Source organism: Macadamia integrifolia, chromosome 9, assembly GCF_013358625.1.
Source record: "Macadamia integrifolia cultivar HAES 741 chromosome 9, SCU_Mint_v3, whole genome shotgun sequence".
In the NCBI taxonomy this organism is placed as follows: Eukaryota; Viridiplantae; Streptophyta; class Magnoliopsida; order Proteales; family Proteaceae; genus Macadamia; species Macadamia integrifolia.
Genome location: NC_056565.1, coordinates 11,308,563 through 11,326,921, shown reverse-complemented (window position 1 = coordinate 11,326,921; position 18,359 = coordinate 11,308,563). Strand labels below are relative to the sequence as shown.

Here is an 18,359-nt window from a genome sequence, read left to right as displayed (position 1 = left end):
ACGTAGGAGTAGGATTTATTTCCTTGCTTTGGTTTCCTTTTTATAGTTGTTTCCTAGTTTAGGCTAGTTTCCATTCCAGTTAAGTTTCTAATTTCATGTTCCTATTTTTCTATATATTGGTTGTAATCGATTGAAGATTTGGAGAGCAATTTGATTATTGAATGAATGTGTGAGTATGATCCTCCTTTTTTCCCATCTTTACTCTGATTTCCCCTCCCTTCCCTAAGGGTTCTCTATCACAAAGATAGAGCACTGTAGCAGAGGACACAACAGTGGATAGCACAGTGGGTGACAGGTGATGAGAGATTAGTGACCTTAAGTTTTTTTTTAAGGAAATAAATGATAAAATAGGAAGGGACAGGTTATATGGAGAAGGGAACAAAACATAAAGGGAAAGAAGATGAAGCAAAGATGCAGGGGGATGCGATGATGCATGTGGTGCAATAGGGTGGGGGCAATGATGCAGGAGGGGGTGGGCGGTGATACAAACGATGCGATAGAATGGGGGGAGATGAACCACAAGGGCAGGGAAGACGGGGGCAGAGAAGATTGTTGTAACAGAGGAAACAGGGGCAGGGGCGAGGGTGAGAAAATGGAGGCGGCAGACCTGTCAAAGGCAGAACCATTGGGGTGGGTTGCTGAGGGACAGGACAGAAGGTGGTGGCTCATGGGTAGACGATGCTCCAGCAAGGGGTGGCAAGCTGACAGGGAGTGGGGGATTCGAAAAGGGGGTAGCTAAAAGTGTGAAGGTTGCAGGAGAATCAAGGTTCTTAGGCCAAGGTAACTAGAAAGAAGCATATGCAAGAAACTAAAGGGAACTCAATCAGAGAAAGACGCAGCAAGGGACAAACCCAACTGCTGCCTTGAAACCAAGCGGATTGATAAAACTCAATATCAGACTTCCAGCTCTAATACCATGTAAACAAGATCAGAACTAGGACATTGAGTCAAAATATGAAATACTAATTTGGAGCGTAAAAAATACCCAACTGTTGCCTTGAAACCAAGCGGATTGATAAAACTTGATATCAGACTTCCAGCTCTAATGCCATGTAAACAAGATCAGAACTATGACATGGAATCAAAATAAGAAATACTAATTTGAATCGTACAAAAATACCCTTATACAGGAGGGTATAAGATACAAAAAGTGTACACAAAGATACATTAGAAATGACAAAATTAACCCTCAAATGACCCTCATTTTTACACACAACCTTCCAGCCACCGGTTGTGCAGTTTGAGTTGTGATGTAGCAGTGCTACGATGGATCGACCCAAACCCGCTCCAGAACCCAAACCAAAACCAAATCCAATCGGGATCAAAGTTACTGACTTGGGTTTCAAGGATATTGGAATATTCTAGGATTTTATTTATTTGTAATCTTTTATTTTAGGTAGTTTCTAGATAGGTAAGAAGTTTTCAATTTGAGTCATTTGTTTCTAATTCTTTTAGTCTAGATTTTAGGAGACTTGAATTTTATTTTAGTCTTTGACTTTAAGTAGGAAGTTTTAATTTTAGTTTATTATAAATTAGGCATCTAACCCAAGTCATGGAATTAATTGATTGAAGAAGAATGAACTGAATTTGAGCCTGTGTGGCTGTCTTCCGTCCCCCCCTCTCCATCTTTGTGAGATCTCTTCCCTCCCCCTCTCTCCCTTAATTCCTCCTTCCTTCCTACGAGACTCCTCTCCCTCCCTTCTCTCTTATTCTCTCCTTCCCTGCGAGAATCCCCTGCTCCTTCCTCCCTACGATATTGTAGAAACGCAACCCTAAAACGATGCAGAAGATAATAGGTATTGGAATGTTTCTGATTGAATCTTTCCTGCTCTGTCACCTCCGAAAAGACCTTTTCCTTGAGATTTCGTACTGTTGACCTTCTTACTTGTATCATTAGACATGAAAGCAGCCGTGACTTCATCCATCTCAAGGGTCTCCTTCCCGTACGAGAGAGTAGTTACCAGGTGATCATACGATTCTGGGAGCGACGATAGCAACGGCAACGTTTTATCTTAATCCTCGATCTTAACCTTCAAGTTTGTAAGTTTACTTATGATCTGATTGAACGTGTTGAGATGTTCTAATAGATCTGTATCTTCCTCCATCTATACAGAATACAATTGTTTCTTCACGAACTTGTTCGTTAAGGACTTCGTCATGTTGATGCTTTCAAGTTTCGCCCATAATAGCGGTGCAGATTCGATACCCACAACATATTGTAGGGCATCATCAGAAAAACTCAATCGAAGGGTTGCATTTCTACAACATCGCAGGGAATAAGGGGCAAGGTAACTGGAAAAGTGGAAACAAGACCAGATATAATTTGATCGTTTTGAGCAAATCCAAAATCTTTGGAAACAAAGCCAGGAAAACTCTTCCTGTACAATACCAAAATTATGGCTAGGGAACTATCCTAGCGACCTACCTAATTTATTGTAGTAATTTTCGGGATCAATGATTGTACCATGCAAAATAGATAAGAGAGAAGGGAGGGACAGGAGACTCATAGGGAGGAAGGAGGAATTAAGGGAGAGAAAGGGGGAGGGAAGAGATCTCACAAAGCAGGGGAGGGGAGGGGAGGGGAGGAAGGAAGACAACTATGCAGGCTCAAATTCAGTTCATTTTAATCAATTAATTCCATGACTTGGGTTACATGCCTAATTTATAATAAACTAAAATTAAAACTTCCTAATTAAAGTCAAAGAATAAAATAAAATTCAAACATCCTAAAATCTAGACTAATAGAATTAGAAACAAATGACTCAAATTGAAAACTTCTTACCTATCTATAAACTACCTAAAATAAAAGATTACAAATAAAATAAAATCTTAGAATATTCCAATATCCTTGAACCCAAATCAGTAACTTTGATCCCAAATTGGATTTGGTTTTTGTCTGGGTTCTGGAGCAGATTTGGGTCGATCCATCGTAGCACTGCTACATCAAGTTGCCCTATGGTAAAGTAAACCATCGAATTTCACAGCCTAAATCAAGAAGAATCCACCGAGTTCTAAAGTTTCATTTCTCAACCAACAGTACCCAACAACATGAAATAGGGGGTAATAGTAGAAGGGAAAAGAAACAAGGGGAAAAAAATGGAATAGGAAGAAGGGAAGAAGGGAAGAAGGGAAGAAAGGAACTGTACCTGGAAATAAGAACGAATGAACAAAAAAACGAACGAACAAACAAGACTAGAAGAGGGAGGAGCAATGCACTACCTTACCATCCACGCACCACTTCACCACTGTGAAGATCCAACCAACTTAAAATTCCAATTCATTGAATCTCTTCCATCGCTAGTTGGTTACACATAGTCACATATATAAAGAGTACAACTCCCAACAGAAAATAGAAACTACCTCTAACTAGGAAACTACCTTAAACAAGGGATCCGAAGATAATAAGGACTCTCCTATGTATCTGATAGCTAACCCAAAATAATATAAAAGATAATGCAATGTTCTCCCAAATAAAATAAACCCTCCTACCAACCATTGTTGGACCAAAACCCAGTCTTGGGACCAATTCATCTCGGCCTGGGTTTTCAGATCAGGTCATGCCAATCCAGCCGTGATAACACAACTAAATCAAATAGTAACACCTGTACGACACATTTCTCATATTTCTACAGTTGTCGAGGTTAGGATCTCAGACAAAACAATTGGACCATCAGCCATTTGGCCAAATAGTCCGGCCTCCAATCCCTTTTATAAACGTCAAAGAGATTAAAGTAAATACCCAGCTCTCTTTAGTCACACCATAATGAATAACAATATAGTGAAATTTGAGGAAAGAGAGTTAACGCAAAGTGACTGTTTTAGATATCTAGGGTCAACCATCAATAAAGAAGGTGACATATAGAATGATGTTTCACAAAGAATTAAAGTGGGATGGATAAAGTGGAGAGGTGCGACCGGAGTGCTATAGGACATACTTATTCTTTTAAAGCTTAAAGTAAAATTCTATAGAATTGTTGTACGACCGGCTATGATGTATGGGACGGAATGTTGGGCAGTTAAGAAGTCTAATATTGAGAAGCTATATACCAGAGATGATGATGTTAAGATGGATGTGCAGCAAAACTAGGAAGGATAAAGTATGGGATGAGCGGATTAGAGTTGATTTGGGAGTTGCCCTGATCAATGACAAGCTCTGAGAGAGTCATTTGAGGTGGTATGGCCATGTTCAACAGGGGCCTAGTGATGCCCTAATGTAGATCAAGCCTGCAAAAGAAGGGGGCTGCTGGTTCCACAAACCAGACGAGCCAGCCACAATGTTGGCCCATCAAGCCAACCCAAAACCAAAAATTCACGTGAACAGTACCCATAACAGTAATTTGGACCCTTTTTTGTTTCCTTTTTTTGTGTTAACAAGCAGCCAAAGTCAGATTTAGTCTTCTAGAATGTTTTCTTATTGTCTTATGTTAGTGTCTTAGAGTACAAGTCAATAATTAGTTACCAAAAGTCATTAATTTATATTTTATGCTAGTTTCCTCTTTTAGTTTGTTTCTAATTTGTAAGGTAGTGCCTAGCCTATTTAAGAGAGAACACTATATTCGATTGGAACAAGTTAATGAAGTTTATTTTGAGATGGCTTATGCTGTTTTTCTGTGAGATACAGTTGAGTGAGAGCCCCTAGGTGAGATGCCTAAACTTGAGGGGTGAGATGCCCAAAGCCTATCGTTCTTCTTCCCCCTTCTCAACCCCCCCCCCCAATCGATTATCTCTTCTTCTTATTTTCTATTATAGCCTTTGTGAGAGAGTGTTTCAAGCTTTTATTTGAAGACCTGAAGTTCTTCCTACAGTTCTGTCCAAGCACAGACAAGAAGACCAGAATCGACCAGCCATTGTCAGGGTTTTGGAAACCTGGATTGAAGTCCAAATCCTAAACCAGCCAACAGTTTGAGCTCATCTTTCGAAGGATACTTATACATCTTACAAGGGATCTTCATTCCAATTTTGAGGATCATCCGAAGCCAGGAAGCCTGGTTTCTGAAGAGAAGCTAAAAGTTTCCTAATTCATGTCAACAGGATATCTCACAATTCAGCCAGCAGAATTTGTTCAAATTTTGATGGTTTGTTCCTTCATAAAGGATCTCCATTCGGTCCAAAATTCAGCTCCATCTAAGTTTTGGTTAGTGAGAAATTGAAATCTTCTCTATTTAGGTAGAATTTCAGATTCTGCCTGGGATTTGGATCACTTGTGATTCTGGTCTTACATCATGCCCCAGTAAGCAGTAATCTGATTCCAATTGAAGGAGCTAAAAGAGCGTGGGGTAGGCCTTAAATGACCATATGAGAAGTTGTGAGGACTGAGGAGTCACACGCATATACTAGGTCTTGTCCCAAGTATGACCTCAGATAGAGCCCACTGTGCTTCCCTTTTTTTACTTTCATTTGTAGTTTCATTTCCCCACCTTGTTTTGGCATGGATCCATGTACCCAACCCCGTTAAGTTGGGATAAGGCAAAGTTTGCTGTTGTTGTACCCAGCTTTCTTTATTTGTAGTTCTTCTGTATTAGCTAATACTTATTAGTCAAACGAATATTTGAAGGACTTGCAAATGCTGATTAGAAGGTGGTATTCAATAATCTATTGCTGTTCATTGGGCATGAAATTTTTCCCAGTTTTATGGGGTGGCATTGGTGAGATCAGGGTGCACTCATATTTTTCTGATTTGTTAAATTCATGAAAAGTTTTCTAATGCTTTCTTCACTGCTGGTCCAACCCAGGAAAAGGATGATGGAGGATCTTACCCGAAAGAAAAAAAAAGGAAAGGAGGGTGGATCACTATTTCTAAATCTCTGAAAATAACTTCCCTAATCCTGCAGATCCTTATGAGTAACCAGGACTAAGTTGACTCATAAATTATACGACCATCTAGGTAGCACCTAGCTAACCCTTGACAAGGCATATGCTACCTAGCAACCCACCCCCCGGTGAGCACTGTTAGGTTCTGCTGGCAACACCTAGGCATTACCTTGACAACGCTGTTTCACGATTTGGTAGAACCAAACTTCAATGATTAGGGTCTTCAAATCCAGAACAATTTCAGCCTGAAGATCTCTTAACATTGGGGCTAAGGTTTGAAAATAGAAATCAGTACTTATGTGCCTTAAGGGGGCATTGAAAAAGGATGTTAAGACTGAGAGGATCATTCAAACCTCTTGAGTAACGAAACCAACATATACAGTCAAACATTTCAAAATCTAAAGATTATCACTAGTGAAGGAAAGAACCTGTAGAATGGGAAGCGAAGCAGTGGTCCTCTTTGCTTGAGCATTCTTCAAGAAGTGCGACTCATCTGCAATCACAACCTGAGAAAAGAGATCACAAATTCACAATAGCTAGGAAGCACAAGTAACTAGAGAAGTTGCAAAATCCAGAATAAAAGGACCTAACTTTTCCGTAATTCTACAATCATATTGTAGAAGAATGTGCTACATAAAGGTTACCTTTATAAACTAAGCTTCATATGCATGTCCAATGCCTCGCATGTACCCAACCCCTTCACATTCAATAAACAAGCCCATAAAATAATCAAAATTCCAACTCTGACCACTCAGCATCTCCCACCAAAGTCAAGCACCCAAGGCACAACAAACCATCATGGCCATGCAGCCCATGCCAAAGGCCATATGCAAGCTACTCCCACATCAACAGGACCATGCTATGCCCCCAAAGCAACCCTTTGCGTCCACTACATTATATTACCAGCAATGCCAACAAAATGACCACTACACCCTCTGAGTTCCAAACACTTTCTAATTTAAGTGAAAACCTAGCTAAACTTATGATTCATTCACACACTAACAATGGCACTGTGACTTTAGAAAGAAAAAAACTCCACTTGTAAGTTGTCACTGAAGTAGAAAACTCTAGTAGCAATGTCAAGAAGCAATTCATTAATCTACCATTTAAGGGTTAATAAGTCAATCTGCCAACAGCCAATAGACGTGAATCAAAACTTCAGTAGGGTCAATTATAAAATTTATTATAGTTAACATTTTTGTTTCAATGGTATCACTTCTTTAAAAAAGAAAATAATATCAATTATAACTTTGAATTCCAAAAATTATATAAAAACATGTGTATCCTCTCCCATGAATAAAGAAGATAAACCAAAAGTGGTCAAAAGTGAAGGGGATAACCAAAACATGGTGACAACAATGAGGATGACTGGCAGCGAAAAATCATCACTCTTTTTTAGACAGTTTTCAGATGTGGACATGGAGAGGAGAATCACAATTCGCAAAGAAGGTACAAGTCAAGCAGTTCACATTTGTAGTCACCCAAATTTTAGATTTCAGACTCCAGAAGAAAATTCAGAACCAGCAAACCATATGTGAGAAACAACAATCCCATAAACTGGAAGAACCAGGCATCTCAGACAGAGTTACCTTGAATTCCGAAGCCAAAAGTACATGCTGCAACTTAGGTACAACATCATACGAGATAATGTTGAATACACCATCAAGATGAATGGCCCCTTTGGAATTTGACTGCACTATTTTGAAACCTCCCCTGTTAGATCCACCCACTTGGGATAAAACCACCTGCAAATTATTACCACAGACAGAATTCAGTTCCAACATGCATTCACTTCTCCAGAGCAATAATTTTTAGTTAAGCACTGCTTCTCATCCATGACCTTTACCAAGAAAAGCATCCAGATCATTTTGGTTGAAGTACAAGTTTACATCAATACCCATTGGCACATGATTACAAGCAAATTTTATTGTCTCTGGAACCATAAGCTTTGCCAGCAAAGAGTAAATTTTGGCTTATCACAAACAGCAGAATTATTATGACAATTACTACTTCCTAGAATTTTGAGCACATACATCACCCAGAAAAATACAGCTAACGACCAACAATTAAGATGATGCTGATGAATGCTAGCAAAATATATATATCAAATATATTTTCTTGATAATGAAGACTTTTCTTTTTCTTTTTATTTTTATTTTTTTGGGGGGGGGGGTGTGGGGGGTTTGGTGAATAAAAATTCATTATCAAAAGAGGAAGGAGCTACGAGGAGCCCCTAATAAGGGGGGAAAAGGAAAAACAAGAAGGAAGAAGGTGATATAGGGGATGATGTTTCACAGAGAATTAAAGTGGGATAGCTGAAGTGGAGAAGTGTGTCTGGAGTGTCGTGTGAACGACGTATTCCTTTAAAGCTTAAAGGAAAATTCTATAGGACAGACGTACGACCAACTAATGATATATGAGGTAGAATGTTGGGCAATTAAGAAGCGTTACATAAATAAGTTAAGTTCAGCAGAGATGATGATATTGAGATGAATGTGCAGCAAAACTAGGAAGGATAAAGTAAGGAATGATCATATTAAAGCTGATTAGGGAGTTCCGTTTATACATGATAAGCTCTGAGAAAGTCGTTTGAGGTGGCATGACCATGTTCAATAGAGGCCTTGGGATGCACCGGTATAGAGGAGTGATCTGATTGAAGGACCTAAGAGAGCTAGGGGCATGCCTAAATGACCATAGGAGAAGTGAAGAAAGACGTGCATAATTTAGGTCCTCTCAAGTATGACCTTCAACAGAGTTGTTTATAGGGCAAGGATCCATGTAGCCGACATAGTTTTTAAGGCGCTGGTAAGGCGACGCCTTAGCAGCACCTTGGCGCTGATGCGGTCTAGAGATGGTAAGGCAGTGCTCCACCTTATGTGAAGTGGCGCCTTATGGGTTTTTTTTTTTTTTAAACACATTTTAAAATTACTTGATGAAGATTCCAAATATAGATTTTTTTATTGGTAGGTGTATAGTTTTGTTAACACTTGAGATGTATGGGATCAGCTTTACTCCATCAAAAGTAGCCAAAACAAACAAAACAAAAACACGATTCACAAACAGGGTTTGGATTTTGTCAAGGGTTTTAAGAAAGGGCTTTAAGAAGGAATCAAGGAACAAGGAAGAACCATTGATCCAGGCCACCATTTTGCTCTAACAGCGGTGAGCTTCATTCTTCTTTGACGGGAATAGAAATATAGTGGATGACCTTAGGACTTAGGCACTAATTTTGACATCATAGAGGTAAGTAAAATAAATACTTGCATTTTTTATGTCTTCTTTTCTTTATATTTATAATTTTGTTTCATAATTATGTATTTATATTATATATTAATATGTTATGATGATTGATGATTAATGATTGATGAAGATGAACTTAGTTTATTCACTTTATTGATTTGTTTTCTTAATGAATATCTTACATTGGTATGAATATGAACATTTAATATTTATTTAACATATGAGTAATAGGATTCAACTAGGATTTGAGCCAAATAGATTGGTTTTATAAAAAAATTACACAGGAACGCTTTAGTCGATAAGGCGATGCTTTATGTCTACCTTATAGCTAAGGCGCTCTGAAAGACCCTCAAACGCCTCCGTCGCCTTACCACCTTAAAAACTATGGTAGCCGACCCCATTTAGGTTGAATTTTACTGATGTGTTCTTCTTCTTTTACTATTATTATTAATATTTTGCCTTTGCATAGACCCATGTAGGATGTAGCCGACCCCATTTAGTTGAGATAAGGCTGAGTTGTTGTTTGAAAGGAAAAACAAAAGGGAACTAACTATAAATAAAAAGCAAAACTCAAGTCTAAGAGGGACAAGGCAGAGGGTTGTAAAAGGGAGAGATGGCCCCAAGACACAACAATATGCATGTTCATTGGGGGAATAAACACAATTAAAACACACTAGCTAGGGTTGACCCCTTGGGCTGAGCCTGGCCGAGCCCATAATATATACACCAGATCAGTGGTACAAAAACCAAGGAGGGCAAAATAGTTAAAAACTTAAAAAAAGGGTATCAGAAATTTGGGGACAAAATCATCTAATACAGCTGATCCGTATTGGTATCTATATCAGTATCACCAGCAACCAATACCGGTATTAATAAAGTGAACTAAATCCCTGATATGCACACATAAGCACATTTTTTTTAATAATGAAATAGAAATATGTATCATAATTTTCCTTTACATTTTTTTTTTTTTTTTTTGGGAGGGTGGGGGGGGGAGGGGTTGGAACACTAAAATAGTACATAGAAATGTCTTAAGTTAGTGCCCGGCCAAGCTCGAATAGACTGAGCTTGGGTTTCATAGTTCCTGGTTTTTGGTTTCAAGCCTGGTGAATATTTCACAAAACCACGAAATTTCAGTGAAGCAGGTTTCGGCGCCCAAATGGACAAATTAGATCCCAAAACATTTAGGAAACCCTATTTTAGGCCGCTAAACATAGTGAAATCCTTAGATATAAAATAAATAAATAACACACCCAAAATGGTACTTAGAATTTGGACCCTAGTTTGGTAGTATGCGTTGAACGATGATGAATACATTCTCTAATATGGCCTATTCCACACAAAATTAATTCCTAAAACACACATAATTCAATTAAAACAACTTAAATATGCATTAGGATACCATTTCATTGTAAAACATGGTCCATTACCAAGAGCCAAGAGATATGGTAGTCAAGAATACAAGCAAGTCACCCCTCTGCGCATCCTAGAGTCCTAGCACCACATCGAGTTCCGGGTAGGATCAAAACCACAAGAATGTTGTTGTTGTTGCCGAAGTTCTCCCAACCCTATCTGTCGAAACCACTGAAGTTCACGAAATGGGTCGAAAATTTCAACACGTTTCATTCGAAACATCTGAATTCATATCAAGGATATTTATAGTTTCGACGAAATAATACATTCCGTCAATACTTTGCCAGAAATCTTGTAAAACATTCATATCGTTTGTCATTTCATTTCAGCATCCGTCAAAACCAAAAAAAAATTGTGGCATTTCTTGACATTTGGAATGTGCTGGGTTTACAAAAACCTGGCAGCCCAGCCCAGTTGCACCACTAGGTCTTATTCAAGGCCATCTAAGTCAGCCATGGAAATTGGAAAACTGAAACCCAGTGAGCGACCCCCAAATTCATCTCATTGATGAAGGTGCCAGCATGTCCTGTAGGTAAGTCCATGGCATGTCATAGTGCAGACCTAGGTTGCAATAATGCCTTCACCATGCTACTGCTGCAGTATTCAATCCTTAAGGCCTCCCCACCCCCCCCCTTCCAGGGAACCCAAAAAATTCTCACTGATAGATTGATAGGAACCTTCACGGTATGGACCCTTACACCTTCCTCACATATACCCACACAAATCCGAAAACATAAACTTCCATTACACCATGCCCCCTTTACCAACTCACGTGAGCTCAAACAAGTCATGTGGGAATATCCATAAGATGCTATCAACCATTCACAACCAGCAGAACAAAATTAACAGGGACACTGGGAAAAAATAACAATGCCAAATGATACAAGTGAAAACAAAAACAAGAGAAAAGATAGGTCTAGAACTCTGGGAGAGGAAATTTTCTACCATGAAAAACTTACAAGAATATCCATTGAAGGGGTATTTAGCCACTGTTGAATCATCTGGAGAGAGAGGGGGCAGACAGAAGAGCAATAAATTTATCTCCTACATGAAGTTAATCTCATTAAGGCATATAAGTTCATGTCCTTACAGAAGCCCAATGTAAACGTAAGGAAGAAGGGGTGAGTACAAGAACAGGCCAGGAATCACGAACACATGCAGCAGCAGCTATTGCCTGTAAAAACAAAAAAGATATTCAATACACATCAACTGAATCCTGTTAAGAAAAATAACCATATATAAATGCCTTCTGGATAGAAAATTAATTTCGACAGTGTCAAATTTCAATTCATTTTCGGCAAGTTTGGAATATCAAATGTCCAAATGTAAAGTCATTTTTGGCTAGAAAGTCATATGGCCACATGACACCCATGTGTGCTCAAGAACATTAAACACGACATTCACCCCCCCCCCCGGGGATCAATAAGAGCCTGCATAAGAAAATACTTTGCAGATCAAGCTTTCCATGCGGGTCTCGAAAGTTTTCAAGGCTATTGACCAAACACAAACCAACAAAATGGTAACGATAAAAACGGATTTGTGATTAAGTAAAATGAGTACCAAGGGAAGAAAGAATATGTACGGATATGGATAGATAAGATCATAGGTGGAGGGTCTGTATGGGAGTCTACGGCGCTGCTGTTCCCAGTTAGCAGTTGTAGTGGTCTAGGATTTCTTAATGGAAAACAAAGGTTTAAAGCTAGGGTTTTATAGTATAGACCAAGATGTATAGTGAGGTTGGGAAGATTTAGAGTTTTAAGAGTATATAGGTGTTTAAACAGGTTTTTTTACTAGGTAGCTACTCCAAATAATACTAATGGAGGCCCCGACAATGGGAAATAATGGGCAGGTAATCTCAAGTCTTGGGGAAGTGCAAACTTTAGGAGAAAAATGCCTATGGTTGTGTCATCAGGCCTGAGTAAGATCAGACACCAGTTGTCTTGCAGAAAGTTGAATAAAAAAAAAAACTTGGCAGAAGAAAGAAAAGAGGTCAAGCCAATCACAGTTCATGCCAGGGTTTCCAAGCATTTACACTTGAAAACTGAAAGCGTCTCTTTGATACAAAACAACTATCATGGTTCGAGGTAATGTCAGAAAAGAACAAATTACATGTATGCAGACATGCTGGGCATCAGCTTTTGGTATTCCGATCACAATTGTGACTCAAATCAAACAAATGTGCTAGGTATTCCACTCACAATCATGACTCAATTAAAGAAACTTGAAAAGTCAAACTGTCAAAAAAAAAAAAATTCAAGCAACCTAAATAAGACTTGCAAAGTAAAACTCAAAACAAGCCAAACTAGTCAAACTAAGACCTTCCTGACCTAAATGAGAGAAAAATATTATCAATGGAAGAATTTTAAGCATGCTGAATGAGGGGATTCAAGAACGCAAAAAAGAAATTCTCCAGCATGGTATTTCTGTGCTTCCAAAGGTTCGAGAGTGATTGCAGAGGTTCGAGCATGAACCATCCCTGAAATCTGGCTAATATCTGCACTTGCAGGTGTCCTAAATGTACAAAAATGGGTTATTTTCACTTTTCATATTAGAAACCTTGTAACACAATCATTGACAATAGTGGAAGTAAACAAATATAAGGGACCTACAATACAATACATAATATGAAAATTTTTCTCCAGTTAAGGATGGATGATATCTTTAAATCTTAAGACAAACTCAATCACCACTGAAAAAAAATCTACTAAAATTGATTATATGATGGAATAGCACATGTTTAGATCTTAAGTATCAGTACTAACTATACCTCACAAATCACCAAGCAAATTTTAGTTGTTGACTGCAAACACATCCATAATATATGAACCTAATAGAAAAAACTTTATGCAACCTACAAAATTGATGGAAAAGAAGTCCTCAGATATGAACCAATTACCTGTAAAGTCTTTCCAAGGCCCATCTCATCTGCTAAGAGTGCACGTCCACCATGCTGCAAAATGAACCTAGAAAAGGGATAAACAAATAAAACTGTGCACTAGGCTGCAATACTATAAAGCAAAAGAGTAGAATGATAATGTTTAAAAGTAAAATGGCTATACAGGTTGTTTTACAGAAAAAGCACAGTAACCAATTTTCTTATTATTCACATTACATCATTTAAAAGTTAACTTCACCTACCTCCTTGTACCCCCTTGCCCACTTGAAAGATGTATGAAAGGGAAAAGGTTCTCAAATCCATAAGATTAATCTTGTTACATACCTAACTCCATCTCGCTGAAACGGAAGGAGCTTTGATTCAATGGCATGTGGCATCCTATCATATAAATCTTGTTGAGAACAAAGAAAATTTTGACATAAGTATTAAATAATATCCTTATGCATGCATGAGCAGGCAATTGAATAGATTTTTAATGAAAAATAGAAGAAAAATAGCTTTGCTTACAAGATGATCTAAATGTAGAACATGGTCTAGTGCAAAAAGAGACAGATTTTGGAAGAAAGGGGATAGAACTTCCAACATCCAGTTTTAAGAATGGATTGTCCAATCCTAGTCACCTAAATGGACAGCTCCATTTATGCATATTACCTCTTCCCTTTCCTGATCCATAATACATCAAGACATAAATTCAACAACCAACAGATAACCCCTTACTGGAAAGCACCATTCCAGATGGGCAGGGTTTGTAACTTGTAGTTGTTAAAGATTCAAAGATCAACCTTTGAGATATCCCCTTGTCATTCAGCGTTAGTTACTCCTTGGGGATAACACAAACTCGTAATAAGCCAAGGATTTTACCAGAAGTGGGGAAAGACTCCCAGCCAAAAGATACAGTAGACCTTTTCTGTGTTAATCAATAAAACTCTAAACAACACACCAAGGACCCTAGGGTGCATTCCTGGTCATTTAAAACTCCAAAAAAAAAAAAAAAAAAAGGCAACCCCAAGAATTTGCCACTAAATATAAGATGGGGAAGATTTCTCTGTCCGGGAGTGTGGCATACGCCAGTGCTTCCTATGTCTATCTCTATCATCTCCCACCCATGATTTAAAGTATCTCCGATACCGATATGATACCCTCTGATACGTATCTTAAGTTTAGCCGACCAATACGATACATTGAATTTTTAAAATCCTTTCGTATCGATATATATCCTACGATACATACCGATATGCATCAATACACCACCGAGGCACCAATACACATCGATACGATACGATATGCACCGATACAACTCTATGGAAAATATAAAATCGAGGTGAAATGTACGTATCGGTATGTATCGATCGGTAAGTATCGATGAGTATCGATACGTATTAGTGAGTATCGGTATGTACCGATACAGTGCGGTCATATAATGGCCAAGATGTATAATTTTTCAGAAAAACACGATTTTTTGAGGGGTTTTTGTTCCAAAGTTGCTACCAGCCATATTTCTCTCTAACTAAAGTGGAAATCAAGGTTGGGAACAAGGATTTTACATTTATGGGACAACTACAAACCTTGAATTCTTAGTGCGGTACCCTCAATTTAGTGTTTATGCATAATACATGTCATCAATAGCTTTTTTTAACAAATTCTTTATGCAAAAATGTTTAAAAAAATGTTTCCTATCCATTTATGTTTGTATCTTTAGAGTATCTTAACGTATCTCCGATACGATACGATACCCTCCGATACGTATCTTAATTTTGACTGATCGATACGACAACAGATACCGATACTTTAATCCTTGCTCCCACCAAGGGGCATAAATGTCACTTCATAAGGAATAGGAGAAAGATACATGGGAGTGCTGGTGTAAGCCACACTCCAGGACAAAGTTCTTTTCCCCATATAAGATATACTCCAAGTCACAAGCTTAATATGAAACTAATCACAAGGTTGGTCAGTTGGTTTCAGCTCCCGAAAATCCTAAGCAACAAAGTGATAGAGGCGAATGAAGCAACCGCTCATTTGGCTGCCACTTTGGAGCAGCCCCCTCTCCTCCTCTCTCCCTCTCCCTTCTCCTTCTCTCTCTCTCTCTTGTCTTCTCTTCTCTTCTCTTCTTCCTCCCTCCACCTTCATTCTTCCTCTGCATCTCCCCTTTCCCTCTCCCTTCTCCCTCTTCTTCTTCTCTCTCTCCCTCTCCCTGCTTTCCCTTCTTCTTCTCTCTCCCCCTCCCTTCTTCCACCTCCACTCCCTTTCTCTTCTTCTTCTCCCTCTGTTCCTAGATTCAACCATCTCGATGGGTGTTGAGGCTGCTAAAACTGCTCGGCCCTCCTTCCCACTGGCTGCCTACCCTGCTTGGTCAGTGGATGATTTAGTGTTGGTCCCATCTAGGCAAGTTGCTACCCAGTCATCGTCCCGCCAGGCCTATTGTCCCGCTAGTAGTCAGCCCACTTGGTTGTCCTCCCTTCCAAATGCCACCAGGCTTGTTTGGTCTATCCGCTGGCTCGCCTGCTTCGCCGGTTCTACCTATCGGTTGAATGCTCGCCAATCTTGCAGCCCTTCTAGACGCCACTCCAGCCAGGCCTGTCGTCCGGTTGGTTGTCACCCTCTCAAGGTCGCCCACCCTTCCAGATACCAAGCTCGTTTGATCTATCTGCTTGCTCGCCGCATTGGCCTCCACCTTCGTTGTTTGCCAACCGTTGGGCCTGTCGACCGCCCACAACCTGCCTTCAATAGTTCAGTCTGATTGGTTGTTGTATCTTTGTCCCAATTGGCAGCAACCAGCGGCCTCTTCGAACCCTGCCCGCCGGGCCACTCTTGTCGTGGCCCTCCGCTAGGCCAACGCTCCTCCACCGTGGCTGCCTCTTTACAAGCGCTCCTTCGTGTTGGCAGCTAGGAATTGTTGTGTTGAGATTAGATTGTTAGGGTTTGTGGTTCTCTTCCCTGTTTTGACTAGTTTGCCCTTCTCTTCTATTTGGGCATCCGGGCCAGGTTGTAGAAGCTTTCTTAGCCCATGTGGCCTTGATTGGTGCCCCTTTTGGGGCTTTTGTATCCCTTACTAGGTTTGTAACTTCCCCTTTGAGGCTATATTTTCCCTCCCCCTTCTTTTAATGCATTTACTATTCACCCAAAAAAAAAAAAAAATGAAACGAATAGAAATCTGTGGTATGTATGTTCACTCATATGGTTCAAAATTTAAGTTCGTTCAATACTTGAATATCTCCATCAACTAGCGATAAAAAATTCCAATTCAGATATAACGATTTCATACATCATATGGTTGTATATCAACTATCAAGGCCTTTAAACACTAACAGGCCAACCTTCAATGCCATGCACATTCAGCTCACTACATCATTCACTTAAAAGGTGCCTAACCAAGACATCTTACACAACCTTGAACAGAGCTTCTCAACTAACATAAATATCAAACATTTACCTTGAAGATCTGGAAGAGCTGAGGCAGTACAAATAGCACGCTTTACCAACGGATCTAACTGCTCTATCTGGAGGACATATGTTGACAAGGAAGCAAAACAGTACAAAATTTTATGACAAAGGAAATAAGAAAGTGAAGAGAAAGAGGCTACCCAGCTTAACAAGAACAACATATTACAGATACAATCTTACATATAAACATAGACAACAGAATCAAAGTTCAAATGGCATTAAATGGTCACTAAGATGAGTGCAAATGAGGGCATTGTTGAAATAAAATGACCCACAAAGATTCGACTCAGTTAAGAGCTTTGGATGAGCTGATGGAAAAAATACAATAAGAGATGGCCATCTTTCAAGTAGCAGCAAGCCAGCAACATAAAAATGCTGGCCACAAGTTCCCCAGGCAATCACAATTCAACAAGAACCTGTTGTATGGTCCACAGAAGAGCAAAAGTGTCAGCAGCCAGCACATCTAACACACCCTACATGTGCTTGGAGCTCTCGCAAAATTCAGAAAATGCAAGCAACTCCTTTAAGTTGTTGTAATTGAACTACGTTTCACCCATAGTATTTGCTCATTTAACAAGCAACTCCCATCAGTTGAGGTCATTGAACTCTTCTTTGACAGCTAGCCCCAATCCACCCCTGCAACTGAGTATCTGAATATACACACTTATGCCTACTTTGGTAAGAAAAAAATCCAATTTTAATCCTTCCAGAAACACATTTTCTTTCTCCACAAAAAGGAAGGAATATGCAAGCCAACTCCAATAAAGCCACAATGCAGTCCCATAATGATGATCCCATCCCACAATGGCTACAATGGCAGAACAGATGCACTGAATCGTCTTCTTCCACCCTCATGCACATCACAAACCTATTCACTAAGTGGAAGTCTCCCCTTTCAAGCTGTCCTTGGTAAAAAAAAAAAAAAAATTATTTCACCCACCAAATCTCCACTCTATGGTGGATAGTATCATCTATACCCTCTCAAGTAGTGGAACTTCAAAGAACCTGTGGATAGTAACATCTATACCCTCTCAAGTAGTGGAACTTCAAAGAACCTGATGAGGAAGGCAAAGAATATTTACAACAGCAGGCCCAATCATCACTAGTTCATTAGTGTATAATACATTTATAACATGCATACATATCTCTAAATGAAACTCTCCCATCTCAATCTTGAAAATTCAGAACACTTATTTTCTTGTCTAAAACAAGTAATACATGCTTTGTTTGTCTCAAGAACCATCTATACAATCCAACCTTTGACATAACGGAAAGGTTCAAAAAATCGGGTTTCGACCCTTGGGGAGACTGAAATTTCAGCCGAAATCTAGGAAATTTCGAGGAAGCCAGGGAAATTTTCCCGATTTGGTGGAAACTTTGGTTTCGACCATTAAAATGTGTTTTCTTTGCCTGATTTTTTCTGTATATCCTATTTTTTATATTTCTAGCCCATTCACATAACTAGTTTCATGAAAAAAAAAAAAAAAAGGAAAGAAAAAAAAAAGAGGAGAAATAAAGATTGTCCAAATTTTCTCTCTCCTCCACATCATCATCC

The 18,359-nt window shown here is 39.1% G+C and overlaps 1 protein-coding gene across 1 annotated transcript in view; it reads right to left on the bottom strand.

The window, feature by feature from the left end:
* LOC122089504 (SWI/SNF-related matrix-associated actin-dependent regulator of chromatin subfamily A-like protein 1) overlaps positions 1-18,359 on the bottom strand; it is a 58,113-nt gene that overhangs the window by 18,001 nt on the left and 21,753 nt on the right. Inside the window, exons 6-12 of the mRNA XM_042659261.1 lie at positions 16,794-16,860; positions 13,685-13,751; positions 13,361-13,427; positions 11,555-11,638; positions 11,424-11,465; positions 7,401-7,556; positions 6,240-6,317 (exon numbers count right to left, since the gene is read on the bottom strand). Of these exons, the coding sequence (XP_042515195.1) occupies positions 6,240-6,317; positions 7,401-7,556; positions 11,424-11,465; positions 11,555-11,638; positions 13,361-13,427; positions 13,685-13,751; positions 16,794-16,860 (561 nt within the window). The remainder of the gene's footprint in view (positions 1-6,239; positions 6,318-7,400; positions 7,557-11,423; positions 11,466-11,554; positions 11,639-13,360; positions 13,428-13,684; positions 13,752-16,793; positions 16,861-18,359) is intronic.